This window comes from Rhagoletis pomonella, unplaced genomic scaffold (genome assembly GCF_013731165.1).
Source record: "Rhagoletis pomonella isolate Grant_MI unplaced genomic scaffold, Rhpom_1.0 Rhpom_scaffold_00007, whole genome shotgun sequence".
Lineage (NCBI taxonomy): Eukaryota > Metazoa > Arthropoda > Insecta > Diptera > Tephritidae > Rhagoletis > Rhagoletis pomonella.
Genome location: NW_023458561.1, coordinates 71,548,542 through 71,575,373, shown reverse-complemented (window position 1 = coordinate 71,575,373; position 26,832 = coordinate 71,548,542). Strand labels below are relative to the sequence as shown.

General features: G+C 35.3%; 8 protein-coding genes across 9 annotated transcripts; 2 read left to right on the top strand and 6 right to left on the bottom strand.

Annotated features, from left to right (window-relative positions):
- Positions 1-2,769: 2,769 nt before the first annotated feature.
- Positions 2,770-12,745, bottom strand: LOC118743526 (lysM and putative peptidoglycan-binding domain-containing protein 4). Of its 2 annotated transcripts, none has more exons than XM_036476260.1 (5): positions 12,654-12,745; positions 12,443-12,575; positions 12,159-12,390; positions 11,752-12,088; positions 2,770-3,511 (listed from the first exon to the last, which is right to left on the bottom strand). In XM_036476260.1, the coding sequence occupies exons 2-5, from the start codon at positions 12,454-12,456 to the stop codon at positions 3,243-3,245; spliced, it is 852 nt and encodes a 283-aa protein (XP_036332153.1). In that variant the 5' UTR covers positions 12,457-12,575; positions 12,654-12,745; the 3' UTR covers positions 2,770-3,242. The 2 variants fall into 2 exon arrangements, with proteins under 2 accessions (XP_036332153.1, XP_036332154.1); XM_036476261.1 differs by lacking the exon at positions 2,770-3,511 and adding an exon at positions 8,778-9,216.
- Positions 6,754-8,270, bottom strand: LOC118743525 (26S proteasome regulatory subunit 7). The gene has a single exon (XM_036476259.1). It carries the CDS (start codon positions 8,144-8,146, stop codon positions 6,845-6,847), a length of 1,302 nt encoding a protein of 433 aa, XP_036332152.1. The 5' UTR covers positions 8,147-8,270; the 3' UTR covers positions 6,754-6,844.
- Positions 12,746-13,644: 899 nt separating the features above from the next.
- LOC118743523 (mitochondrial inner membrane protease subunit 2) lies at positions 13,645-15,125 on the top strand. The gene is made up of 2 exons (XM_036476257.1): positions 13,645-14,098; positions 14,225-15,125. The coding sequence occupies exons 1-2, from the start codon at positions 14,005-14,007 to the stop codon at positions 14,644-14,646; spliced, it is 516 nt and encodes a 171-aa protein (XP_036332150.1). The 5' UTR covers positions 13,645-14,004; the 3' UTR covers positions 14,647-15,125.
- Positions 14,719-15,939, bottom strand: LOC118743522 (yrdC domain-containing protein, mitochondrial). The gene has a single exon (XM_036476256.1). The coding sequence runs from the start codon at positions 15,909-15,911 to the stop codon at positions 15,141-15,143; it is 771 nt and encodes a 256-aa protein (XP_036332149.1). The 5' UTR covers positions 15,912-15,939; the 3' UTR covers positions 14,719-15,140.
- LOC118743524 (DNA-directed RNA polymerase III subunit RPC10) lies at positions 15,928-16,615 on the bottom strand. Its single transcript, XM_036476258.1, has 2 exons — positions 16,200-16,615; positions 15,928-16,129 (listed from the first exon to the last, which is right to left on the bottom strand). Exons 1-2 carry the CDS (start codon positions 16,338-16,340, stop codon positions 15,944-15,946), a joined length of 327 nt encoding a protein of 108 aa, XP_036332151.1. The 5' UTR covers positions 16,341-16,615; the 3' UTR covers positions 15,928-15,943.
- Positions 16,616-17,350: 735 nt separating this feature from the next.
- LOC118744060 (dolichyl-diphosphooligosaccharide--protein glycosyltransferase subunit 4) lies at positions 17,351-17,941 on the top strand. Its single transcript, XM_036476818.1, has 3 exons — positions 17,351-17,477; positions 17,658-17,778; positions 17,832-17,941. Exons 2-3 carry the CDS (start codon positions 17,678-17,680, stop codon positions 17,851-17,853), a joined length of 123 nt encoding a protein of 40 aa, XP_036332711.1. The 5' UTR covers positions 17,351-17,477; positions 17,658-17,677; the 3' UTR covers positions 17,854-17,941.
- LOC118744059 (protein lethal(2)k10201) lies at positions 17,851-18,700 on the bottom strand. Its single transcript, XM_036476817.1, has one exon. The coding sequence runs from the start codon at positions 18,623-18,625 to the stop codon at positions 17,951-17,953; it is 675 nt and encodes a 224-aa protein (XP_036332710.1). The 5' UTR covers positions 18,626-18,700; the 3' UTR covers positions 17,851-17,950.
- Positions 18,701-22,260: 3,560 nt separating this feature from the next.
- On the bottom strand, positions 22,261-25,436 carry LOC118743521 (succinate dehydrogenase [ubiquinone] iron-sulfur subunit, mitochondrial). Its single transcript, XM_036476255.1, has 4 exons — positions 25,216-25,436; positions 23,211-23,509; positions 23,024-23,158; positions 22,261-22,965 (listed from the first exon to the last, which is right to left on the bottom strand). The coding sequence occupies exons 1-4, from the start codon at positions 25,279-25,281 to the stop codon at positions 22,572-22,574; spliced, it is 894 nt and encodes a 297-aa protein (XP_036332148.1). The 5' UTR covers positions 25,282-25,436; the 3' UTR covers positions 22,261-22,571.
- Positions 25,437-26,832: the final 1,396 nt, after the last annotated feature.

Sequence of the window (26,832 nt, the reverse complement as noted above, 5' to 3'; positions counted from 1 at the left end):
GCAAAAAAAATTTAGAAAATAGATTTTTTCTTAACAGCGGTCGCCCCTCGGCAGGCAATGGCAAACCTCCGAGTGAATTTCTACCATGAAAAACAGCTTCTCATTAAAAGACAATCGTTGTTCGAAGTAGGCGTAAAACTGTAGGTCCCTCCTCTTTGTGTGACAACATCAAGGCGTACGCCACAAATCGGAGGAGAAGCTCGGCCAAAAACTAACATATGCGTAAGCGCCAATCTAATTTTATTATTAAAGTTTTTGGTTATGGCTTTATTTGACTTTACACTGAGAAATAAGGCCATATGGCTTTATTTCCATGGTGTCATTTAGCACAACTTAAAAGATAGGATAGCTTTTATCTCGATTAGACAAAGGAGCGTGACACCTCGCATGCAAACGAAATTCTTCATACTGCGTAGATAGATATTCAGTTCAGAGATGCACTGCAACCAGGATATCTATGTATTGTGCCCTCTTCATACCGCATACCTCTGCAAGTATTTGTGGTGGAGTACAGGAATTTGGAATGGAGATATATGAAATCATTATTATACTCATTGGAAAATGTGGGTTATTGGAAAAGGGCCCGTAGCACTTCCCATACAGACTGAATTTATTATACTATGACACTGAGAAAAAATCAACCAAAAATTGGTTAATATTACCAAATTCAAACTTGACAAGGAATCAATCAGGCAGGTTCTGTAATTCACTTCCGAGTGAAATTGAGTCAAATTCGCTTTGAATTCAAATTGACAGGGGTTGAAATTCACTCAGAAGTAAATTGCAGAACCCTTTTGGTTAGTATTGACAATGCTTTGTTTGATATTTTCAACAATGATTTGGTAATATTAACCACACTTTTGTCTACATTCACCAAACTTTTGGCTGTTGATTTTTCCGTTTGAATACGCTTATGCTCTGCACTTCACAGATGCTTTTTCATAATTCGGAGATACAAAACAAAAATGTTTATTGTCATTTTAACACGTTGTCTCTGACGGGAATTAAACCGGCATCTTCGGAAAGTTTGCAAATAACAGCAAGCATCTCTACACACTCAGCCACAGCCGCTTTATAAATGTGTCTTTAAACGTTCAACTCGAATCAATTTTCTTCGCCGTTTAATTTGGTTCTGCACTTCACAGATGCTTTTTCGTAATTAAGAAAAATCAAAAACAGAAAAAAAATAAGAATTATGTGTTTCGCTGACGGAATTCGCACTCGATCAGCTGATTTTGTGCATGTATTTCTGATGTCAAATTGAAAAATTTTATTTGAATTTCTACACACACTCTTACTGATTTTGACATTGACGCCGTCAAAGCAAAAACAAAATACATGCAAATTTTTGGTATTTGTACTCCTGCTATCACCTTATATTAATTCGCCTTGATCGGTGTATTAACCATGAAAAAACCAAACAATAACTTGGTTAAAAAAAAACCATTGTGCTTTTGGCTCAGTGCAGCTTTTAAAAAATTAACTTTAATTCAATGTATTTCACAAGTTAAATAAATTATTCCAATATGGATGGCGATCGAGTCGTTGTATCCCAGAAATTATGATCTTTACGAACAAAACGGTTTTTAGAGATAATTGCATAATCTGTCTAACCTATTTTTATGATAAATCTTACCGTTTAACTGAAAAATGGTAAAAATTAGTTTGAGGACTTTTCACATTTCATTTATCAGTGGTATTCGTGACATTCGTACCCCATTTTCTTGCAACCTTGAAAATGTTACTTGACCGGGCTAATAGGAAATTTATAGAAGAAAACGCGCAAACACCCTCCACAAAAAATATAAAAAGCCAACGGTAATTTTTAGTGACTTGAAACTTGCATATTGTTTTACTAAAATTGAATGAGCTACAAAACTGCATACTCCAAAATTTTGTAGAAATTCTGAATAAACATTTTGAAATTTTGATACAAATGTTTTTAATTTTTATGATTTTTATATAAAGATCAAACTTTTGATTTATATGGTTTATATTATAGAATGAACTACATGTATTTTTATAAATAGTTAATGAAAAAAATAGTTCATGAAAATAATTATGAATAATAAATAGACTAGAACAAAATGTACACTAACATTTGAAACTGCCTGTACCTGCATATCGATGGCTGAGTCGAAGATCGACATATCTCAGCAGCCAGTTCGAAAACGCTCTATCTCAAAAAACTTTTCAAGAACGCCCTATTTCAGAATTTAATTGAAAAACACCCTATCTCAAAATTCGGTTCAAAAACGCCCTATCTCACTTCAAAATGTATTGAAAATATGCTGATATAGGGCGTTTTTGAGTTATAGGTAGAAGCAATTCCCAGTTTTATAATCTGGTATTGAATTTACAGGGGGAACTTATTTTTGCTTATTATAGTTTTTGCAATTTTGCTTACAAAAACTCAAAAATTGGTGTGACAAAAACAATTGGCTCGATAAAAATTATCTAAAATTAAATAACTTTTGTAAAAATTGGTTTTTATTTATAAAATTCGTTTTTTATCATTCAATTACTTTTTTACGTATACATATGTACATAGTATGTCTGTATGTATATCACACACAGCTTTGGAAGATATTTATTTACAAATTCTGTTTGATTTAAATCTAAATGGTTTCGATAAAAAAAACACTTACAAAATTGTCACGAGAATCAAGTAATTTAATTACAGAATTGCCGAATACATCGTTTTCTTTCTAGCAAATCGCGCGTCAAGTTTTTCAACTTCCCAATACATATGTATACTACATACATACATACATACATATGTATGTATGTAGCTATGCATATGTTATTTATAATTTTAAAAATTTATAAAACGAACAATCCCATAATATTTTAACGGAATTTGTAACAAATAGGTGACAAGAAAACTAAATTACGCCCAGACACATTTTTATATTAAAAGATACATAGGTATTGAAGATTTCCCCTTAAAGAGAGAAGGCACTTTCGAACTTTACAACTCTTTCTTTCTTCTTACATGGTTATTTAATGGTACATCATATTTTAAATTGTTATTTAGCTTCTCGACTACTCCTATACGGTTTCCATATTCACTACTCTGAAAATGTGTGCAAAAGATCACAATGCATAATTGTTTACCTGTGCTCTTAGTTTTTTGGTCTTTCAAATAATTCCTTAACCATATTTGTAAGTGAGCATTTAAATAAAATAAAGAATAGAATTTTGAAATAAAAATGTTTGCCATTCACATCGAATCAATTGTGTCACATCGCTGTTGTTGCATGATTGTTGTGATTGCTTCCGCTGCTGTGAGGATGTGTCCAAAAAATCACAACTACCAATGGTATGGCAAAGCACAATGCCAAAATAACGATAAATAAACACACCCATGTCATATCCCCATCCGAACCAGACCAGAGTAGAGTACTCAAAGAAGGACCGCGTATAGGACGCACGTGAGTCTCAGCAAAATCATCATTGAGTATGTCTTCCAGCAGTGCTGCTGAGTCATTTTCAGTGCCATGGATGGAGTCTGAAAAAAATAATAATGAAATTGTTTGAAATTAAGTATTAGTGGTATTCATCTAAACTCCTAAAATTAACAAGTGCTTAAATTAACATTTATTATGAGTTGTTATAAATACATACATACGTAAATGGGAACAAGAAGCTCTATTGAGGTTACCAATCAAATAACTTATTAGGACTGCAAATGTTTTGGTAGAAAGCAAATACTCATTTAGGAACAAGTGCAGTAGACGCACATTTCTAAAAAAAAAAAGTAGTGGGTTCTATAGAGGAATTTATAGAGAATACAACAATTTTTTTTTTTTTTTTGGTGGAAAAAAAATTTTAGTTTTGTTTAACTGTCAACTGGTCAAAAACTTGACTTTTTAAACTTTAAATACCTCGTAAACCATTGATGATATTTCAAAGATTTGTATGTCGTTAGAAAGGTAATAGAAGTACCCAAGGCGAATTTATATAAGGTGGTGTTGTTTAATCAGCTGTGAGTAGCGATTGATTGTCAAAATTTTATATTTTGCTAGTGAGTGAGTGAAAACGTGAGTTTGCATTTTCTGTCGCCCTTTTTCATTCGTAGAAGAATAGCTGAAATTTGACAATGACCAGCTAAAAGCAAAAACAAAATACAAGTAATTGTTGTATTTGTTGAATCGTTACCACTTTATATGAATTCGCCTTGGAAGTACCTCTCTTTTGACATACAATAATTGTTATTCTTTATTGAAAAAAATTTTTGGAAAACAAGTTTTTATACAATTCTTTTTTCTTGTTAACAAATGTATTTTTTTCTTTAAAAATCACTTCATTAACATAAGTAAAATAACATAAGTAAGTAATATGTAAACATAACATAACATAACATAACATAACATAAGTAAATGCAAGTAAGTGCAAATATATAGATCTAATGAAAGCTTATTTTCTCCTTTATGTGATTAGCTAATTTTTTTAGGTTGTCAATAACGTGATTTAATAATAAAAATTACTTTGTTTTTAACTTTATCATGTTTTTTATAAAAACTCATTTTTCTCATATGCCTTACAAAAAAAGTAAAACATATGCATATTAAAAAAAAAGCCATATTTTTAATACCTTTCAAACGAAATCAAAATATTTTAAATTAATGCAGTAGTTTTTTAGTTATTCCACTTAAAAGAAATTCAAAAATTGATTTTTCGACCTCCAATAATACCAGTAGTTATTATTTCCGCCTCAAAAAAAAAATAAAAATACCGTTATAATCAGGACTAAGACCCGTATCGATCCCAATATAAATTTTTTCAATCAGAGAAATGTACGTATTCTGCACGTATACCCTCATTTACTTACTTTTGCTTAACAAATTGCTTTAGGCAAACTCTAACTTGCAACTTTTTGCTAGTTTTGCGTTCGCGTACTTTTGCAAACATTTCTCTCTTTGAGAGAGAACCGATAAAATTCATTTGAATTTCGCTCTTGAGAGTTATCTGCTGGAAGGATACGCGAATACACCTTTTAATTGTTTTCCGTACTTGTCAATCGCAAAAACAAAAACAAGTGAAATAGCTGATTTGTTGATTCCGGGCACGAAATGTGGATTTTTGCGTTAATCACGCTCTGGGCACTTTTGGCAGGTTTTGCCACATTTTTGACACTCGTGAGAGAGTAATTTGCCAATAGGTTTGTTCGTCGAGCAAAAAAAATTGCACGAAGTTGTACGAATTATCTTTATTTCTGCCCAAATCGCGTTCGTGCAGACCAAAAAATTATCCATCACTTAAAAACTGAGAGCGCAAAGTGACAGTTCTTTTGGAGAGAAGTTGCGAATTCTTGCTGGAAAAAATTTAGGCAGCAAGAATTTACAATCACGAAAAACATATGATTGTGGCAAATGGTTGCATTTTTGTCGACGATAATTTTAATAAATAAGTTCGTTAAATTAAAAAATCTATAAAGATGAGCGAGTTTTTATGAAAAAAGGAAGAAAAATACTTGTTAATATAATTAATTTAGGTAATTCCAATGATTTGAACTGTACTCCGCTGAACAAAAAAAATTAACATGATTCGCAATGGGAATGCAATTGCAACCAGAGTCGATTAAAGAAACCCGACCGCTAGTACCATAAAGAAATGGAAATGTATGTTAAAGAAAGTCAGAACAAGGAATATACATGTCTATCCTGTTTTTTGTCCATCTGAAAGAATTTTAAAAATTCTATAAAAATGTGTTATGTTTGAGATGCAACCGTGGACACCAGCTGGCAGGGAAACTTGCAAATTTGCGTTCATGCAGAAATTAGCAAGTTTCTCAACGTGAGAGAGAATTTGGGGGAATTTTTTCTTACTCTCTGATATTTTGAATGTTGGATAATTCTGGCTGGATTTTCTAAGGTCGGTGTTATGCACAAATTTTGTTTGGCAAACTGCGTGCAATTGTTGTTGCAGCAAACTCGGAGAGAGCGAGTTTGGCGACTCTCACAGCAAACTAATTTTGTTTGGTCAAACTGCAGCAAAATCGGTGTTGTCATATACAAAAATTTTAAATTTTGCGCGTTATGTACATCTGAAATTCTCATTTCGTGTTGGCAATAGCCATGAAAACCATAATGAACATGCAACCCTGTGCCAAACTCGACATAACCACCTCCGAGCAAACTAAGCAGCCGCCATTTAATTTGGCAAACAAAAGTTTGTCTGCATAACACCGACCTAACAAACAAACCTAATATTTTCAATACTATTTGTCAATCTAGACCAGCGATGGGCAGAGAGAGCTCTTACTCTGCATGCGCCTACAAAAAAAATGTATAGAAAGCTTAAGAGCTTTACCCGTGGGCAAGGCAGTGCCCAGCAGTGATCTAGAACCCAGTTTCACCAATAATTTTAAAATTTATCACACTGTTAAAATTTAAAATTGATTAGTGCAATGCAACACTGTTCATAACCTTCGTACGGAAAAGCAATTCATTGAAATTGTTTCAAATCAGACTAAAATTACTCCCGCTTCCCGTATAACGGTAAATTTCATATACATTCACATGATTTTTGTTTTTGCAAATTCTTACGGGCAAAATTTTTTCCAGCAAGAATTTGCAACTCCTCTTCAAGAGAACTGTCACTTTGCTCTCACAATTTTTGAGTGTAGGATAATTTTTTGTTCCGCACGAACGCGATTTGGGCAAAGATCATAATTCGTAAAAATTCATAGTTTTTTTGCTCGACGAACAAACCTAATATTTATGAATTCGCCTTGCTAAATAAAATAAATTGATTTTAACGATTTCTTTATTGTTTTATTACGAACTTGTGAATGTTCTGTTTGGTAGAGTACATTAAAGAAAATACTAGATACTAATGTTTAATTATATGTCATATAACGTGGAGTAGCGCTGAATTTAGCGTAGCTCTTAATGACTTTATTGACTGCTTCCAAGAAGTCCTTTTCTGTAGCGACTTTACGGCGAGCACGTATTGCAAACATGCCCGCCTCAGTACATACCGAACGGATTTCAGCTCCAGTCGAATTTGGACAAAGACGTGCGAGTAATTCGAAACGTATATCACGCTCTACAGACATAGAACGGGCATGAATTTTAAAAATATGCGTGCGCCCCTCCAAGTCAGGAAGCCCAAATTCTACTTTGCGGTCCAAACGCCCAGGTCGCATCAGTGCAGGATCAAGTGTATCAGGTCTGTTGGTAGCCATAAGCACTTTTATGTTACCACGAGGATCGAATCCATCCAACTGATTAATTAACTCCAACATGGTACGCTGCACTTCATTGTCGCCGCCAGCGCCATCATCGAAACGTGCTCCACCAATTGCATCAATTTCGTCGAAGAATATTAAGCAAGCTTTTTTTGATCTGGCCATTTCGAATAGTTCACGAACCATACGCGCGCCCTCGCCCACATACTTTTGAACAAGCTCTGAACCGATAACACGTATAAAACAGGCATCTGTACGATTAGCCACTGCCCGAGCACACAAAGTTTTACCTGTTCCAGGAGGACCAAAAAGCAGCACTCCTTTTGGAGGCTCAATACCAAGGTTAACGAACTTTTCCGGATGCAAAAGTGGCGTTTCTACTACCTCTCGTAATTTTTCGATCTGTTCCTTGCAGCCTCCCACATCGCTGTACGTTACGTCTGGTTTATCTTCTACCTGCATCATTGTGACAGTGGGATCAATTTTTGGAGGCAGTGGAATATGTATCTGATACTTGTTGCGATCGACACCAACACGCATGCCCTCCTCAATATCAGTTGGCGCTACTGAATCTGCCAAATCCACAACAAACTTGGCAAATTGTTTTACATTTATGATATATTTCGGATCATCCGAATCGGCATTAATTATTTTTGTGCAACGCGCTACTTGAAGTGGTTGCTCATTTTGTAATATCTGTTTATCAGCTGCTAAGTCCCAAAGGGCTGGTGGTGCTAGTCCGGTGTCACTCTCTTTAATTCCTGTAAGCTCGTTTACTTGCTTCACAGCTTTCTGGATATCTTCCTCAATGGTTTTAATGGCCTTATGGTATTGACTCTGACCGTATGTCTTCAAAAGCTCAATATCGCCTTCATCCAGCGATTTTATTTCTTTTTCTTCGGTCTCATCAGCTTTAATTTTGCGCTGATCATCTCCCAAATAATCCGGCATTTTCACAAAACTATTTTAAGTTAAATTATGAAACCCTATTTTCGATACGGCAGCAATGACTAAACAATTTGGAAATTAGAGCTGTCAGCGATGTAAATTGCCAAGGGGAAGCTTTGAAAGACATATGAAAACATGGGAAAAATGGAAATGAAACGAACAAGGTGATGGACAAATTTATTATTATTTTTGTCTAGAGATAACAGCTGTTAAGAGCCTGTCAGACGTGGCAATATTTCCGTCTTTCGCACGCAATTCGCTGTCAAATTGAGAAAGAGAAATTTTATTTCGATGTGTGAACAGCCAGAAAGATCTTTCTGTCACCCTTCGGAAATCAGTTTCAGAAATAAAAGTTGCAAGGTGGGACTGCAACTGCAAGAGCGAAAATCGATTTCGGAAATATATTTCAACTTGCTCGTGCTGTACTAGCAATTTTTATTTCTTCTGCAAGTGCTGTCAAACTAATCGAGTGTTGCCGTGTGGCCCTGATCGTGAATGATAAAAAATATTGTTGAATTAAATATCAAAAATGCTTGAAATATATTATTTTGCTTAATATACTTAATTGTTAAATTATTGTTTACACGACAAATATGTTAATTATAACCTATATTTTCTCGCTTTTACAAAAGAAATAGCAAACAAACGACAACCCCACCGCCCATGGTTGCATTTTAGTATCGAGAAAGATTGCCAGAAACTCATTCGCTGTGTGAACAGCCAAAAAGCGATTTCAGAAATTTTTCCTGCAATTCGCCGTTCGGAAATAAAAACCTCTTTCGAAAGACACTTTCCATGCAAGGTGTGACTGCTCATGCAACAGATTTCTCAATTTAACAGCCTTTCCGAAATTTATTGCATCGAAATATATTGCCACGTCTGACACGCTCTTTATGCTTGAAACACATTATTGGGACCTTACATGGTCAAATAGTTTGACCAAACTGCGTGCATGTTGAAATTTTCTGTGACATGTTCGAGTTTGATGGCTGTTTGACCAAAATCAAAGTAGTTTTGATTTTCCTCAAGTTTGATAGTCTTTTGACAGTGGAACGTATAAAGTGCTGTTCGATCTAATTGATAAACAAAAATTCAAATTGATAAACAAAATTCATAAACAGACGTTTGTTGGTGTGTATACGAAAGTGACAGTTGTTGTGTTTTCGTATTATCCAGCAAAAAATATCCAGTAATTTGCTAGTAACCAAATTTCGGAGAGTGAAAATGTGTTCGCACGAGGCGATTTTGCGTTCAACTTTTACTTTCAACTCACGCAGGGTAGCACGAAAAAAAGTTGAATGCCTGGCTGGCGATCAACTTTGTTGAAAGCGATTATATTTTGATATTTTTAGCCATTCAATCTTTTTTCGTGCAACCCTGCGTGATTTGAACGCAAAAGAGATAAATATGCAAGAAAGCACGAAAACGCAAAACCAGCAAGAAGTGGCAAGTTTTATGAACAGCTGATTTATTATTATTATCCGACGCCGTTTTCTAAGAAAAATAGTATTTCCCAACTTATTATATATCTAAATAGGTTTATTTTGTCAATTGCAACTCTAAAAGCACCACAAACAATTCTTTTGGTAATGTGAATTGCATTAAGCATCATGCCATCAGCTTGCTACCAAGTTCAGCTGTCATTTTTGCTCTCTCAATTCTCTCTCTTTGGCTGGTTTCTTGCAAGTTTTAGCGTACGAAAACGCCATCCAGTAAAAACCAGTAAAATTAGTACTGGATTGTACTGGATAGTGCGGACGCAAACAGGACTAGTTTCGCCGTTTTCTGCAGCCATCTTCACCACCTAACGCCCTGTCCAAATCGGATTTTCCAATCGCTCAGCGTTGACGCTGCGTTGTTTCGGTATGCTTCATGTAAATTAGGTGAGTTCCAGCTATTTTTGGACTAAAACCTATAGAACTGCCAAAAAGCAAAATAACTCCCACAAAAGAGAGTAACGGTCGAAGAACTGAGAAAAACTGCTGGAACGCAAAAAAAAACATTTTTCCTTCAGGTATATAAATGTCAGATATTTGTTTACAGAATTGTTTATTCAGGCAAAAATTCTTACACACAACACTTTAATTCTCTAAAGATTTCGTTATTTTGGTACAATTGGCTTCTATTCTGCTAAAAATATTTCTTATAAATTGCATCAGCTCTTTCGTTCGTTATTTACGATTTGCAGGAAGAAAAACTGCGGACTAAATCCTGCATTTTCATACTGAGAGTAGCATATTTTACTCTCACGAAATTGCTGTTACAGGAAATTTGTCTGCTGGAGCGCTTCTCGGAGAAAATCCTGCAAAAACTGCAAATCGTACTGCTGCTGGAACGCAACTATTGTATGGGCATGAGAACTTTTTGACAGCCAGACAACGCTGACGCATTTGTTTACCGGGACGTTACACATTCAATTTTCCCCTTTCAATTTTCAATACACTCACACTTTTTCATTAACACACTCTTATTTATGACTTGAATGGGCAACTTGCTTTCAATTTTTCCCTTTCAATTGAGTCTAAATTTTGCTTTCAATTTTGTGAAAATACAAAAATAATAAACGATTAAATCCAGTTGCGAAATTTCTCAACTGCGACACACTTTCATCGCACTGTCTAGGCTCTGTTATGCATACTTGGCATTGCATGCACTGCTATACCATTTTTACGTAGAAATCAAAAACCAACAGACTTTTACGTATGTAATGCTGTGCGTTGGGTAACCGCTTACACGCGAAGCTCATTTAACAGATACCTTATGTGACAACTCTCAAGCAATGCCAAGTATGCATAACAGAGCCTTCTGACGATCGTTCTTATGTGCAAGGACATTATGTGCAAGGAGGTAAGGAGATAGTAACGTTGGCTCCTTGGATGGATCGAACGCCACGAACGTTCAACAAATATCATCTGATCCATCACAATGTGAACAATTTCAAGCACTCGTAGAATTTATAAAAAAATCGAATCAAAGCCATTGAATCCTTCATTCATTCATTCATTCATTCTCTCTTTACGTTTTTTAGTAACCAAAAATAATCATATGTACATACATACACTGCCGGAAAAAGTATTGGCACAGCTGATTTTTTACAATATATGCCACAATTTTTATTGTAATATTTTTCGGAAGATTTTTTATAAAAATATCGTTCATTCCACAACAAAAAACACAAAAATATATTTCTATACTTTGTGCAAAACTCGCGAAAATTCAGCAATGAATGGATGAACCATATTTTTATAAAAAATTGTCGGAAAAATATTACAATAAAAATTGTTGCATATATTGTAAAAAAGCAGCTGTGCCAATACTTTTTGCCGGCAGTGTACATAAGTATTACAAATATTACATAAAAATTTAGAGTGTCTACTTACACGCGCCACGGTAAAAATTACCGTATATACATACACGGTAAAATTACCGTAGATCCACGGTAAAATTATTATGCCGAAAGAAGTTCTGCCCCACTTCTCCGGCAACACATAATCCACGTAATTTTACGGTAGATCTACGCTAATTTTTACCGCGGATCTACGGTAAAAGTCACCGTGGTGCGTGTGGGCAGACACTGCCAAAAATTTAACGAGTAATTTTGCACTCACCTTCCTCCGTATAAGCGTTTGCCTTTCTTATAAATTTTGAACTGATAATTTCATTGTTGATGTCATTGGTGCCTTGACTGGTGGTGCTAGAGGAATTCACTGATGCTACAATAAGCTTCTCACCCAACACAACTCTCGCATCTTCTAAAGGATTTTTCATTATATTTGTCACCAAAGTATCATCTTCGCATTGACTTGGACTATTGCTTCCACTTTTGTGGACAATTGGTAGAGTTTCCAATAATATTGAATGTGGAGTAACGGGAATTTTGACTACTTTTCTCGCGTAAATTTCATTATCTTTGTCAATCTTATTTATTCGTTTTATATCTGCCACCTATAAGAAATTTAAATTTTTAGTATCACACAAACATTGCAACCAGCCTTCGTATGTGGTCTTAACTCACTGAACAATGAAAACGGAGCGCCAACGCTTGCAAAGTATCGCCTTCTTCTACTTTAGCCTCAATCGTATTTTCAAAGCGATGTGATGGTCTCTTCTCCAGCGTATTAAATCGCGTCAAGTTTTCCATTTGAAGAAAATCTTCCATATTATTTGACTCCTTATTTAATGGCGTATATGACATGTTGGTTGGTTGACGAGTATTAATATCAATATCCTCCGACTGGTGATTTTTTCTAAGAATAACAAAATAATTGTTTGAATGACTACACATATGCAAAATCTTACCGCTGTCTACGCATTGCAAAAGCTGTTAATGAACTACTCGAACGCCTTATTAATTGCCTATTAACATGAAAGTAATTAACGAATGTTAGAATTCACGCCACTCATCAATCCTTCATTGAAAGCCGATGAAGATCTAAAATATTTAAGCCGATGTTAACTGCGTTCGAGACAACTAATTGGAGTGGTTTGCATAGGAATTATAATTTACTACCTAATAAAATTGTTCTTCCACACTTCAGAAAATTGTTTTCATTTACGTGTAGGGAGCTTCCGATACAAGTAAATACGAGTATGAACTCGATACTTTTGTTTCGATACCAACTACTTTTTTTATTTGAATCGTTGTTTCGATACCTAATTGGTATCGAAAGAAAAATACTTACTTGTATCGAATAGATTTTAGCAAGTGCCATTTCTGGTCGGCCATATTTTTTCGATGGAAGAAACTTTGCTTTACGCAATGGCACCGCCAAAATCTAAAGTGTGGATATATTTTTACAAGAAAATCGAGCCATTTCGGCAGCCAGGTCGAAAACGCCCCATCTCAGAAAACTTTTCAAGAACGCCCTATTTCAGAATTTGGTTCAAAAACGCCCTTACCTAAACTGAAAGTATATTGAAAATATTTGAGATACGGCGTTTTTGATTCGGCAGCCGACATAGGCGTTTTTGAACCGAGTTCTGAAATAGGGTGTTTTTGCAAAGTATTCTGAGATAGGCCGTTTTTTACTCAAATTCTGAAAATGGGCGCTTTTGAAAAGTTTTCTTATAAAGGGCGTTTTCGAACTGGCTGCCGCGATAGGTCGATCTTCCACTCAGGTGTCGCAAAAGGTATGTCACAGATAAAGTCTGAAAATTTACCTTCACTTTGTTGCATGAAATATTATCGATATGAGTAGGTATCGATACATTCGGTTTAGTCATATAAGTAGTATCGAAATAGCGATTTGAGTCCACTCATTTAAGTAGGTATCGATACTTTGATGGTTCGGAACGTCCCTATTTACGTGTAACAACGAATATGAATAACTTATTTACATTCACGGGGGAACGGTGTTGAATTGAAGGTTTTGGCATAAGGTGACACCGACGACGATATTCGTTATAAGCGGTATTAATATTATTATTATTATTATTAATAAAATGTCTTTGTTTTGGCCTAACTAAACTAAAAAATACTTTAAGCGTCTATAATTAAAAGATCTTCGTTCTTTGAAAATTCGAAATGCTTGACTCAATATTTGGTTAAAATATTAGTGCTCGATACCTTCGTTCTATTTCTAAACACAATGGTTTTATGACATTTCCACTGCGTTTATTAAACGAACAGAACCTTTCTTAGATAAGCATTGCTTTCCATGTTTTTTGCGAGGAAGAAATGGAGTGGATCGCTCCAATTGAAATTATCTCTAAATCAAAAACAAAATAATTAAAACAAATTTTACTTATATTTTATATAAAAAATAATTCACATAAAAAAGTATCAAACGTGCTATCATTAAGTGCCCTACAGGAGAAACAACAGAAAGGAGTGTTGATCGTTCGCTCAGGGCTTTTGTTTAATGGCATTTCGGAAATTTGTAAAATCTGTACTTCTGGGAATTCCAATTGGTATAACATTTCTGGATTGCGTTGGCTATGTAGCGCGAGTAGACGGTAAATATGTGCATTCACCCGGAACCTCTGAAACAACGGACTGAAAACCAAATTTTTCGTCTGTAACGAGGGGTTTGCTTTAATTATAGAGAAACGCGACAAAGATACAAATGCAATATATTTTAGGTATTTCAATGCAACCTGCCCTTAATCCAGATGCTAGCCAAACCGATTATGTTTTTCTTTCACGCTGGGCCGTACGCACAAATAATGTGGAACGCGGAGCTATTGTTTCGCTCATATCTCCGAAAGATCCTTCACAAAAGATAATTAAACGCATCGTTGGACTGCAAGGAGATGTTGTTTCTACGATTGGGTACAAACAAGAAATAGTGCGCATCCCGGAAGGTCATTGCTGGGTTGAAGGTGACCACACAGGCCATTCGCTAGATAGTAATACTTTTGGGCCCGTGGCGCTGGGCTTAATGACCGCTCGGGCGACGTATATCGTGTGGCCTCCAGAACGTTGGCGCCGACTACAAACAGACCTACCTCGGCGGCGAAGGCCTATCCAAATAGCGAAATCATCAAATTACTACAGCCAGTAGGAACATTAGAAAAGCTACAGTTTGAATGTTGTAAATTTGAAAAGCTTCCTGCAAACCATTTTTTTTTTTAAATTTTTTCAGAGTATTCTGAATTGTAGAGAAATTTTAAAGAATTGGCAAAGATCTCATCCGATTTTTGTAAACTGAAAGAAAATCGGTAAGGCAGTGCAAATAATGTTGCAGTGAAGAATTTCTTGCAGATTTTTTTCAGAATTTCTTTATTTTTCGTGCAGAAATTCTTTACGAACCAACCACTTCATATAATTTTCTTTAAAGGTTGGTAGGAAAATCGCTACAGAAATGAGATACTCCTAAAAATTTCGTTAAGATTTCGGGAACTTTGGTTTGCAGTGCTTTTGAGGCGTGGGATTTTATGTATGTATGTACATCATTTTAAATTTTCAAGATACTGATTGATTCATTTTGTAAACATTGAATATCGGAAATTTTAGAAATATTAAAATCTGATATTTTTTTAACTTAAGTATTTTTATTCACACTATTTTCGAAGCCATTGATTTTATGTTAAATTTGTGTAATACATCCATAGTGTACTTAAGAGCTACGCCTTCTCTTACTATTTTGTAAAGTCCAGGTTGGGATAAATCTATCACAGTCGACGCAGACCGACGTTCTTCAGTTAGGCCTATCTGTCCCGCATCAAAAATCCCTCCAAGTTTAGGCCATAAGAATTCGAATTCTTTTATATTTAAACTACTGCGTTCAGCCGATCTGTTGGCGCTTGTTAAAGCAAGTGGTTGTTCACCAAATAATAAACATAGGTCCTGTATAAATTTACATCTAGGAATACGTATACCAATCTTTGTGGTATTCGGATTTAGAAACCGATTACTTAGATGTGGTGAACGTTCGATAATTATAGTAATTGGGCCCGGTAGCAAGAGCTGTAAGAGGGAATCATTTAAATGGTCCGATTTCCCATAGAGGCGAAAAGCTTCCACATTTTTTACACAAATCGCAACTGGTTTATAACAATCACGTCCTTTTATTTCATATAGTCGTTGTATGGCTTCCTCGTTATTTGCATTACACGCTAGACCATACACAGTATCCGTGGGCAAAGCGATAATCTCTCCGTTAAATAGACAGTGGCGAGCAGCATTTAAAGCCCTGGGGTCTAGCACGTCGAAGACCTTTCCCCGTAAAGCTGGAAGCATTTTAGAGTAGTACGTCGAAAAAAGGAGTAGGTACCATGGATGCCGATAGGCATCCAAAAGTGTTTTAAACTTTGCAACAATGCGCATATGACTTGATTTTGATAAAGCCTATAACAGGATTAATCCCTCCAGTTATGGCCACAAATTTGATTGCAACACTTATAAAATGTGGTCATTGGCTCATCCGCAGACCGGGTCTGCATTTGCATAAAATAAGCTTTTTTGTGAGAGCACGCAGGACATTCAGCGTCGGTGGAATCTACATTTTCCCATGCGGCTGCACCACCCATGACATGATCAACTTCCTGAGATCGATTATAAAGAAAAAACGTAAATAATCTATGACATATACATTACCAAAATTAACTAACTTACCTTCAATCGTGGAAATGTTCGAGTTGAAATTTTTCGTTTTATATTACAAATATATGGGCATGTATTGCATGAAAATCGGTGCCCTGCTGTATCCTGTTCAACCATCAATATATTGCCACAAGTCGGGCAGAACAATAGCATAATTCCGCCAGATTTTCTGAAGTTTTTATAATTTTTTTTGGTCTATTTATTAGCCAAATATAAAACATGCAGCACGTTGTTGATGAATTATAACCAAGTAGTGCAGGGTTGGCAAAGTCGACTTCGACTTTCGACAAAAATCGACTTTTTAATCATAAAAGTCGGATTTTAGTAAAGCACTTCCAGTCCATGATACAAATAAGAAGGTAGACTTCATTTAATGACATTCGTCGTTGTTGTTAACCATTTGACTTTTAATAAAATTATGACATTTCATCAAATTCGCGTAACTGACATTTTTTGCCAAATATTAGATCTGGATCCATTCGTCCTGAAATGCGATTTCTTTGTAAAAAAGAGAACCATTTTGAAATATGAGTGTTTTTGCTCTCTGCAAAAAATTTATGCAACCTCACATACGCAGCCACTACAACAACAACTACAAAACATACAAGGTAGTGTTGATTTCGAATTTAGATTTTCGCCGCAGAACTTCTTAATGTAAAAATGATGAGTTTGTTGTAAAATGAATTCGCCTTGTTTACAACAAACACATTATTTTGACAAAAATGCCACTGAATTTGACTCAGTGAAAACCATTTTTTAGGTTAGCCTGTAAGAATGATCCAGATCGCTTCCGTTAACCCAAGAAACACAACTATTCTGGGCTATCGATAGAATGTCAAAATGATGAGTTTGTTGTAAACAATGCAAATTCATATTACAACAAACACATCATTTTGACATTCAGCAGTACCGCGCCCAAGGCGTATTTAACAAGGTGGTGTTGGCCGTATATAAGTAAAAAATTACACTAACAAATTATACGCTGATGTCCATACTGTCATTGGTATGAGTTACAACAAACACATCATTTTGACGTAATGGCCTCCACGGCGAAAAACTCAGCTGTCGCCCCAACACCACCTTGTTTAATACACCTTGACCGCGCCGAAAATATAAATTCGCCAGTAACACCACCTTGTATAAATTCGCCTTGAACACCACCAAGGCGAATTTGGCCTTGAGTGCTACCAAATCAGTCTTCTATCAACTTCTGACAATTCAATAATTTTAATTCACCGTTCGCAGGAAATAGTGTTGATTTTTAGAACCAATATTATTATTTAAAACAAAGTAAGTAAGTAATCTATACATATATCCATTAAAGTTTTATAGGAAATTCATATACGATCACTTTTTCGCTATATATTTTCCATTTAATATTGAGAAAGTGCCATGACGTGTCACTGCCGGTGCTATGTAAACGCCATTATCTACACATCCACATTACATATGTATATTTTTTGTTTACAGCTTTTCCCCCAAGTATCAAGATGATAAGCGATGTACAATTGGCAATTTTCTCCAACGTGTTGGGCGTTTTTCTGTTTCTTTTAGTGGTAGCGTACCACTACATAACAGCCAACGCCACTCCGTAAGATTGATTTCAAGAATTAAAATATGTTCTTACCTTTACTTTTCTTTCAGAACTTTAGCGAAAACTAAATAGACCACCGCAACTATTTATTGATTGCATAGTTATTTATAAAATAAACCTCAAAAAAATGAAATAAACTACGAAATCAAAATAAACAGTACTTTTCTCGTTATATCTCATCTAATGCATCCTTTAGTAAAGTAAGGTCTTTTAAGGTGTCTTTACGCATGAATGTTCTTTCCCTTGGAAGACCGAATGATATTGCCTTGATTTCACTTCCTGTGGCATCAAAAACGTGCATTGGATCAGCGGCTTCGGTGGTTTCAGTTTTACTTTTTTTCTTTTTATTGGATTTTCCGCAGAAGTGTTCAAATCTAAAATTAACCGGAAATTTATGTATTCTGATACAGTGATCTTTGCGCTGTTCCTGAGTAAGCATTTTTGCTTTGCATTCTTCCAGGAGGCAGGAGTACATCGCTTCACCACGATCTACGCGAGTTGCGAAATACGAATCATGTCGTTCAGAAATGTGTAAATCGAGCAGATGTGGAGTAGGTAGTGACCGGCGACAAATGGAACACAAATACCTATGAACATTGTTGAAATGTGTCTGATATGTAGAAGCATCTTCACAGATTTGTTGGCAGCCGGGCACATTACAGAAAAACTGAGTAGAGCCTGACGCCACTGCTCCTTGTAATTCATCGGCGATTGTAATAACCCCTAGTTTTTTATATTCTAGTAAGTATTTTTGATTTGCTGCAACGAAACGACTGTCCTCGGGCATTTTATAATCCGTTGGTATAGTATTCAGTAGGTTCATTAATTCAATAACCGAAAACATCTCAAATATTGAAAATAAAATGCAACTTATTTAAAAAATTTCCGGAAAAAATTTATATAAAAGAGGGTAAATGCAGTTAATTAAAGACATTTTTTTTTGACATTAGGTACGCGACACGATCCAGAAAATAAAGGTCGCGCCATTCGCGGACCGCTAACCCTCTCATCGTCGATTTGACAGCATCCACCCAATCGCTGACGTCATAAAATACTTTTGTTTACATTCACTGTTGCCAGCTAAATGCTTTTCGCACCAAATTTAGTGGGTATTCAAAACCCGAACATTTTTGAGTTTGGTGCTTGGTGCGTTTTTGGTGCTTTTGTTTTTAGTTTGAAGACACCAAATTATAAAATCTTAAAAAAATGGAAGCAAAATTTATAGCAATCATAAGCGTGGTAAGCAACTTCACAAAAATTTTAATAAAATCATGGCACAATCATAAGCGACAACAAAATATGTGGCAGCAACTTCAATCAAGCCAGAAAAAATCGACCGTCGTGCAAGAAACATTGATTTTTATTAATTTGAATCGGCATCCTTACAATATAATTATGTATGCATATAAAGTCCATAAAATACACCAATAAATATTTGGTGCTTTTTCAAATTGAAAACTTAGCAATACTGCCTTTTGTTCGATGCTTCCTCTTTTTCTTGTCGAGTTCGTCTTGCTCTCTCATTCTGGTATTTATTGACGTCACGGCCAGTTACTCTCAGCTCGATTGGCGCAATCTTGTATTCTATCATTCTTGGGTACGCGATATCGCTAATTGGCATTACTTCTTTGAATAAGTGCTGCCAACTTCTTAACAGTTTCAACTTTTCACAAACGCCAAGTATAGCCGCCTTTTCCGCAAATTATAGTATCCGATTCGTTAACTATTTGAGTCAAATTGGCGATTGCATCATAAGCTGCTAAGCATAAAAATTGCATTTTATTTTTGGCCCTTTTTGGGAAATAGTGAGCATTGTGGATTGTGTACACAATGATATTGAGCTTAAATGAAGCGGAAAAATCTGAAGGACAATGTCTGAAGGTCCGTACAGTAGTAGTAGTTCTGCTTTAAGATTTAAATATTTGCATATCACACGTTTAATAATAAGAATTATTTCAAAATTTAAGTATTGTGGGAAAACGCATAGTTTGATCAATTCATATAGTTGGTATTCAAAAACAGCTGGAAAGCCAAATATGTACATGGTTCTCTCTTTTTTATAAAGCAATCGCATTTCTGGCTAGTCTATTTCAGGACGAACTGATAAGGATTGAGCCAAGAGCAGCAAATGTCGGTTACACGATTTTGCAGAATGACGATACGCGGTTTTGTACTTTAAACGACGATATGTAACTTCGCCTATTTTGGGGAGTTGAATTATCTGTTGGACTCAACATATTATCCTTATCAAACTGATTAATCCAATTTAATATTGTGGCGAACGTTCGAAAAAGCCCTTCGAAGTCCAATATGAATATCGAACTTAGAACGAACTCATAACCAACTTTAGTTTTCCAACGTTCAGAGTAAATTAGAAATACAGTGAGCTCGCGATAATATGAACTAATTAAAACCAAGCCTGTTAATTTTTGCGAGATTGTTCATGTTTACGAAAGGCTGAAGATTTAAAAAAAAACAACAACATTTAAAAAAAATGTTTTATTTAGAACTTAAAAAGAAACTTGTATTCGTTTTGTTTGTTACACAAATAAACAATCCACATATGCAGGGGAACTTCGGGTATTGTGGTATAGGTATTGATTTTAAGATATGTAGCACATGTACGAGCTTTATTGCAACTATTATTTTTTATACGAGAACAGTGAAACTTAAGTTATAATATAGTTCAGTTAAATACTACTTGTATTCAAAAATAACAAAGTTATTGAAAAAAAATTTAAAAGAAACCAAAAAATACCTATTTCAAAAATTGGAGGGTAATATGGTACATATGGTTAGAATAATGTGGTATACTTTACCACATTGCGATAACGCAGCTGTTATCATCTAAATCATGTTGTCTTGGGTCCACTTTCGGATTTCCCCTATTTTTGGCATCTAGAATAATCGTGGTGTTCAAGTAATTAAAAATTACCTATGGAGGGTGTTGTAATATCTTAACCGACCTCTTGTCGACCACAGTAACCGATTTTCAAAATTTCCAAACAAACTCATACAAAACATAAACTTTCTATTAGCCGAGACTTGATAAACGAAATACAAAACTTACCTTGCAATTTTAAAATTTTTTTCTAAAGCAAGTTTTTTTTTAACAAATAAACTTGATTTCTTTCAGTTAAAAAAACATGGCATATCTAACAATAAGAAAACCGAACATGAAGTTATTTACTGTAAGCATTTCCGAGCGACACGTATGGACATTTCCAATGCAAATAGCTAGGGGGCTCCCCAAATTACCAAGCGCTTGAAATTCGTTAGAAATTTTTAAAAACAATAATGTTCATATTTTAGAGCTTTTGCCTAAAGTTCATATTTTAGAGTAGTCAATGGTAGCGAAAAAGTGTTCATATTTTGGGATGTTCATATGTTAGGATGTTAATATCTATTATCGCGAGCTCACTGTACACTCGAATTGCGTTTTGGTATGCACGCCGTCGAATTTGTTTTTTTTGCGTCACCCGAAATTGGCTTGCGTGCGTTTGCATTTGATTTCATTGAGCGAAACGTCAAATCAAAATGTCACGCATAACAAAAATTGGAAATTTCGGTGGGTCGCATACAAGTTGTATATGCATTTTCGATAATGGGCTGGATTTCGAATTCATAACAAAGGGATACATTGGATAACCAAGCTTCCCTTTTGCTGGATAATGGCCTAGTTCTCGAATCGAATACTAACCTATTGCAAATTCGGTATCAAAAAAATATTGGGTTTCCAATCATTTTCGAATTCTTAAGAAAGCCCAATGTTTATTGGAGATTATAGAAAAAAATTTCCAAATACGTAGATTTTGAATAAATTCTTTATACATGTACATACATATATATTATTAAGCTTGGGATATGTTGTACACGCATACATATCGCACAGTTGGCGCAAAAAATAAAAAGCTCTAGAAAAACGGCTTTAAAGTTTTGAATTTAACTCTACTCAAGGCTATCACAGAATGCATCGTAGTCCGATTTTTCGTGAAATCTACGAAAATGCAGTCATTGAATTCGAATAGCTACGAACGTAGCGTATACTTTGAATACACACGTTCGTAGCAATTCGGATTCAATGATCACATTTTCGTAGATATCACGATAAATCGGGCTGCGATGGATTCTTTGAGAGCCACCACTCACATAGGGTAGGGTCAGAAGGCGCAGCAGTTTAGCGCAACCATTGCTAACAAAATCAATGATCGTTATGCGTCTTCTGAACGGCTTGATGCATTAGCTGACAAATTCAACTCTTAAAGGTACACACCAACATGTTGTCTCAAATAATCAGAAAAATATTACCATCATCTAACACGCAACTGTTCAGTTGATCAGAAGTCCACAACAACGCGTTCAGAGGGTGCAATGGCAACAGTTACTGAGCTGTTGCGCCTTCTGAACGTGCCCACAGTAAATTTGAATACATATTTTGTTCTAGCAATCTATACAGCTATGAAATTTCTACGCAACCGCTATATTGCTGCGTATTTATTTAACTCGATTTTGGAATATGGCACTCTTGCAGCAAAAAATGGAATGCAACTGCTGGATTATAAGGTCGCTCAATTGAAAATTGTATTTCGTAAGATGAGTTGAAAAAACAGGTGCAATTTTTTAAGTACAGTAAATAACCTTAAATTTTTCGCATATTAAAATGAAAACAATTACAAAAAAAAAAAAAAAAAAAAAACAACTTGGCTGTGAGAGTTAAGCATAAAGTTTGACTTTGGATTAGAACATTTTTAGTTTCGCGTTTCGCATTTACATACATATGTACGCATTATTTACTTATGCAAAGCTGCTGTATCAAGTTTCGGTGCGGGTTTGCTTGCCATTCCTGAAAGTAATTTTTTGATTTCAGCGATAGCGCGACCAGGGTTCAGATTTTTAGGGCAAGTGCGTGTGCAGTTCATGATTGTATGACATCTGTACACACTGAAGGGATCCTTTAATTTGCTTAAACGCTCTGCGGTATTTTCGTCCCTCGAGTCAATAATCCAACGGTATGCCTGCATCAGCACAGCTGGTCCTAGGTACTTATCTCCATTCCACCAATACGACGGGCACGAGGTTGAGCAGCAAGCACAAAGAATGCATTCATACAATCCATCAAGTTTTGATCGGTCTTCCACAGATTGCAAGTATTGTGCCTTGCCCTTTGATTCGCTTACTTCATTTCTACAATGAAATATTGATATTAAATGTTTGAAATCACTAATGAATACGTTCAACTCACTTGCGTTGTAGCCATGGTTGAATTGACCGATACTGCTCATAAAAGTTGTTTAAGTCAGGCACTAAGTCCCGAACTACATACATATGTGGTAGGGGATACACTTTAAGCGGCTTCGAAAGATTTGTGTCGATCTTGCTGCAAAAGCACTATAAATAATAAATTTCATTTTATCATTGAAGTTACCTACCTAATACAAGCCAAAGTATTTATTCCGCCGATATTCATAGCACATGAACCGCAAATTCCCTCACGACATGAACGTCGGAAAGTCAATGTAGGATCAACTTCATTCTTAATTTTAATCAGAGCATCTAAGACCATGGGGCCGCATTCGCGCAGATTGACTTCGTATGTCTGCATAAAGGGTTTCTCTCCAGCATTGTCCGGATTCCAGCGATAGATTTGAAAGCTTTTGATTTGGGGTGCCTTTGCCTCTTGGGGTTGGGCTTGTTGGTCCAAGTGCTTACCAGAAGTGAGTGAACGCAACTACCGCCGAAATATAAAGTAGAAGAGTAAATATGTACTTAAGTTATGTACTCGTAATTTCTATATATATGTCGCTTAGGATTCACAGCAAGATCGACGATGTCACCAAATCTCCAGTAGCGGTTTTGAATCTTGTTGATACGCGGTTTTGTACTTTAACCGACGATATGTATGTATGTACATATCCCTCATTTGCTGCAAGAGTGTCATAATCAAAAACGATAATTGTTTGCGCTAAGCATACAGAAATGACCGCCACTCTTCTTTTGTTGTGTAAAAATTGCATAGCTACATATTGTCACCTAATATGCAAAATAACGTACCATCATCGTCACTGAAATGGAAAGTCGCGACAGTTTTTTTTTTTCATAAAACGATGTGCGGAGTTGTAATTTAATGAAATCTATCATAGCAATCAAAAAGTGAATTTCGAATTTTTTATAAGTTACCACTTTTTGCATTTCAGGTGACGATATATCGATTAACAATAACTAATGAAAAGAAAATGTGTCTTCATTTTTACTATGGAGCTATACTGTAGACTTTAAAGCAGTTTTTGGCGAGTTTTTGGATTATGACACTATTGCAGCAAATCGCACACCATCTTCAAAAGTGACAAAACTCAAAATAACACGTTCGTCAGAAATGCTAATCATATGGGCAAGGGATACTTTCCCTTAGGGTTTTTCAACAAATTATAACAAAAATTTGCTCCACCTTTTGTTGAAAGATAAATTAAAACTCTGTGTACATTTTTATGCATAAATTTCAAAAATGCCAAATTTAGAGTTGTCACTTTTGAAGATCCGTGCGCGAAATGATGAGCGATATGTATGTACATACCAGGGATGTTGCGAATATTTGCATTCGCATTCGTTATGCGAATAATTCGCATCATTTTACTCATTCGCATTCGCATCAAATGATACGAATGTTTTGCGAATGCGAATGTGTACATGGACAGAGAGTCCACTCTAATATTGTTGAAATGGCTCTAAGTCTGTCTAACCAGGGTGCGGACAATAACCGGCTTTTAGCTTCAGGCGCTAAACGGTTAAGTAGTATATCAAGCAACATTGAAATAAATAATTTTAGAATCTGGAGACCAACTAAACTATAATACGACAATTGACAGATCTGGCCCGCAAATATTTGGGCGCTCCTCCTGCCAGCGTTCCGACCTTATATACGAGCCTCTAAGAAATCGCCTCATGGGAAAAGCCAGCAAAATTACTTCTTTTGAAATATAATATGCCTTTTTTAAGCTTTGACTACTAGATTAAAACACTGTGAGCATGTCTTAAGCACGCGTTAAATATTCTAATAATTTGCAAAATTTTTATGTAATAAAAACGATGACCTAAGTTGATTATAGCTTTTTTACAAGCTTTTTTTAATGTTATTCCTAACATTCGCATTCGCCGATGTGGAAAATATGAAATTCGAAACATCCCTAGTACATTCATATGCTACATGCAGGGCGCTGCTGTGCCGGAAGGTGCAATTTTAACAATTGTGAAATTGCATTTCGCTTTTATATAATCACATCATACTCATTATTTAAGCTGAGTGTAAAGCTCACAGTGCTGTTTACTTTTTAAAAACAATAACAACATGTTTTATTATGTAACGAAAATTTTACGATACAAGTTCTTTCTATTGGTGCTATTCCTAGTTTTTGCTGAAGAATAAGTAACATAAATTACCTGCTGCCGTCCAGCGATTATCCCCACACGGTTGAATGCTATACGTGCTTCGTTTACCAAAGCCATCGTTTACAGAATATATATTAGACTAAAAGTTAAGTTCTAATTTCCCCCAATTATTTTTATAAGCAGAAATAGTACTTGTTTCCAAAACACACAGCTGCGAAAAGTTCCGACCGATTGTCTGCGCTGTTGGCAGAGGCAGAGCTGTTAACATTCACCAGTGCAACCAAGTTGTTAGATGGCAAGCAGCAGGGCTGCCAGCTCTCATTAGCTATGAGGTGCCATATTGAGGATAAAAAAGTGCCAAAATGTTCAAAATAGAAAAATAAAAGTGCCATCCTTTTTAATACTTTCCATTTAGCAATAAAATGTGAACCACATTTCTAAAACGAAAGTGCAATACCAAAATAAATAAAGTTGAATAACCTTTAGAAATTAGATAAGTTCAGAAAAAGAAGTGCACGCAAAGGATTTCACAAAAATATTTTGAAATATTAACATTTTTGAAAAGTGCCATTTTGGCACTGTGCCAAATTGAAAAATTAAGTGCACGGTTTAAGCGAAGATGGCAGCCCTGATGACAAGATGATGTAGTCAGTGTTGCCGCCTAAGCCCTTTGGTGGCTAAATTTAGCTACCACATACTTTTTTTGGCACCGTAAATTTAAAACTGCCCCTAGACCTTTTTTTAGCCCATTGGAAAATTTATTCTTACTTGACATGAAAAGATGTATATGTATTGTATGCTGAATTTGATCTAATTTTTCATTTATGTATGAGATGAATTTTTAAACTAAGAAAGACTCTGATATATGTATATGTGTGTGTATTCGTGTATATGTATTGTATGTTCCTTACGTTTTTATACAAACTAAAAGTGTTAAGACGGTTTGTTTATCTATTAAGGATTTAACTATACTTTAAAATAGATAAGTTTACAGCCCCAAATATGCTTAATGGGTTAAAGGGCCCATGGCTGATACCATCATGCTGGCGCCATCAAGTGTTGGTGCCAGCCGATTGACCGTGTATGTACTTGTGCTGTGATTGTACCGGCTGCTGGTGCGACATCAAAAACGATTTCAAAATTTTATGATTGTACCAGCATGCTGGTATCGCGAATAGTGAAATTAACTCTTTTTTTTAAAAGTAATTTACCGAAAATTTTACCGAAATTAAGTATTTTACTGAAATTAAAATGAGTCAAAGCCATTTTTGTGGAAAAATATGAGATTTCGGCTCTAATCATTTTGGTCTTTTTTGGACCTCATTTGTAAAGAAAAAAATATTGTATCAGCAAGCTGGTATGTTATATGCTTCGAGCCTGACGGTAAAATCACTTGATGGTACCAGCAAGCTTGTGTCGAGTATTATATACACATATATATATACATAAGTAAAAAATTTTAGTTACCATTTTTTGCCACAACGATTTTTTTACTCTTTAGCCCTTTTTTAAATGGAATTTGGCTACCACTAAAAATGTTCGCGGCAACACTGGATATAGTGCTGCATGAACAGAGAACGTAAAAAAAAATTAATATTAAAAAAAAATTAAAATTTTAAAAATTTCGCTTGTAGTAATTTCTACGTGGTAAGTGCTCCTCCATTATTT

Coding starts and splice junctions, on each gene's coding strand:
- LOC118744059 (XM_036476817.1), bottom strand. CDS start 18,625: ATGTTTTCGGTTATTGAATTAATGAACCTACTGAATACTATACCAACG.
- LOC118743523 (XM_036476257.1), top strand. CDS start 14,005: ATGGCATTTCGGAAATTTGTAAAATCTGTACTTCTGGGAATTCCAATT. Junction 14,099..14,224: donor CTATGTAGCGCGAGTAGACG/GTAAATATGTGC, acceptor AATATATTTTAG/GTATTTCAATGCAACCTGCC.
- LOC118743524 (XM_036476258.1), bottom strand. CDS start 16,340: ATGCTATTGTTCTGCCCGACTTGTGGCAATATATTGATGGTTGAACAG. Junction 16,130..16,199: donor GAACATTTCCACGATTGAAG/GTAAGTTAGTTA, acceptor AATCGATCTCAG/GAAGTTGATCATGTCATGGG.
- LOC118744060 (XM_036476818.1), top strand. CDS start 17,678: ATGATAAGCGATGTACAATTGGCAATTTTCTCCAACGTGTTGGGCGTT. Junction 17,779..17,831: donor ATAACAGCCAACGCCACTCC/GTAAGATTGATT, acceptor CTTTTCTTTCAG/AACTTTAGCGAAAACTAAAT.
- LOC118743522 (XM_036476256.1), bottom strand. CDS start 15,911: ATGCGCATTGTTGCAAAGTTTAAAACACTTTTGGATGCCTATCGGCAT.
- LOC118743521 (XM_036476255.1), bottom strand. CDS start 25,281: ATGGCTTTGGTAAACGAAGCACGTATAGCATTCAACCGTGTGGGGATA. Junction 23,159..23,210: donor AATACTTTGGCTTGTATTAG/GTAGGTAACTTC, acceptor GTGCTTTTGCAG/CAAGATCGACACAAATCTTT. Junction 22,966..23,023: donor CAACCATGGCTACAACGCAA/GTGAGTTGAACG, acceptor ATTTCATTGTAG/AAATGAAGTAAGCGAATCAA.
- LOC118743525 (XM_036476259.1), bottom strand. CDS start 8,146: ATGCCGGATTATTTGGGAGATGATCAGCGCAAAATTAAAGCTGATGAG.
- LOC118743526 (XM_036476260.1), bottom strand. Junction 12,089..12,158: donor CGCTCCGTTTTCATTGTTCA/GTGAGTTAAGAC, acceptor AATTTCTTATAG/GTGGCAGATATAAAACGAAT. Junction 3,512..11,751: donor AAACGCTTATACGGAGGAAG/GTGAGTGCAAAA, acceptor TATTTTTTTCAG/ACTCCATCCATGGCACTGAA.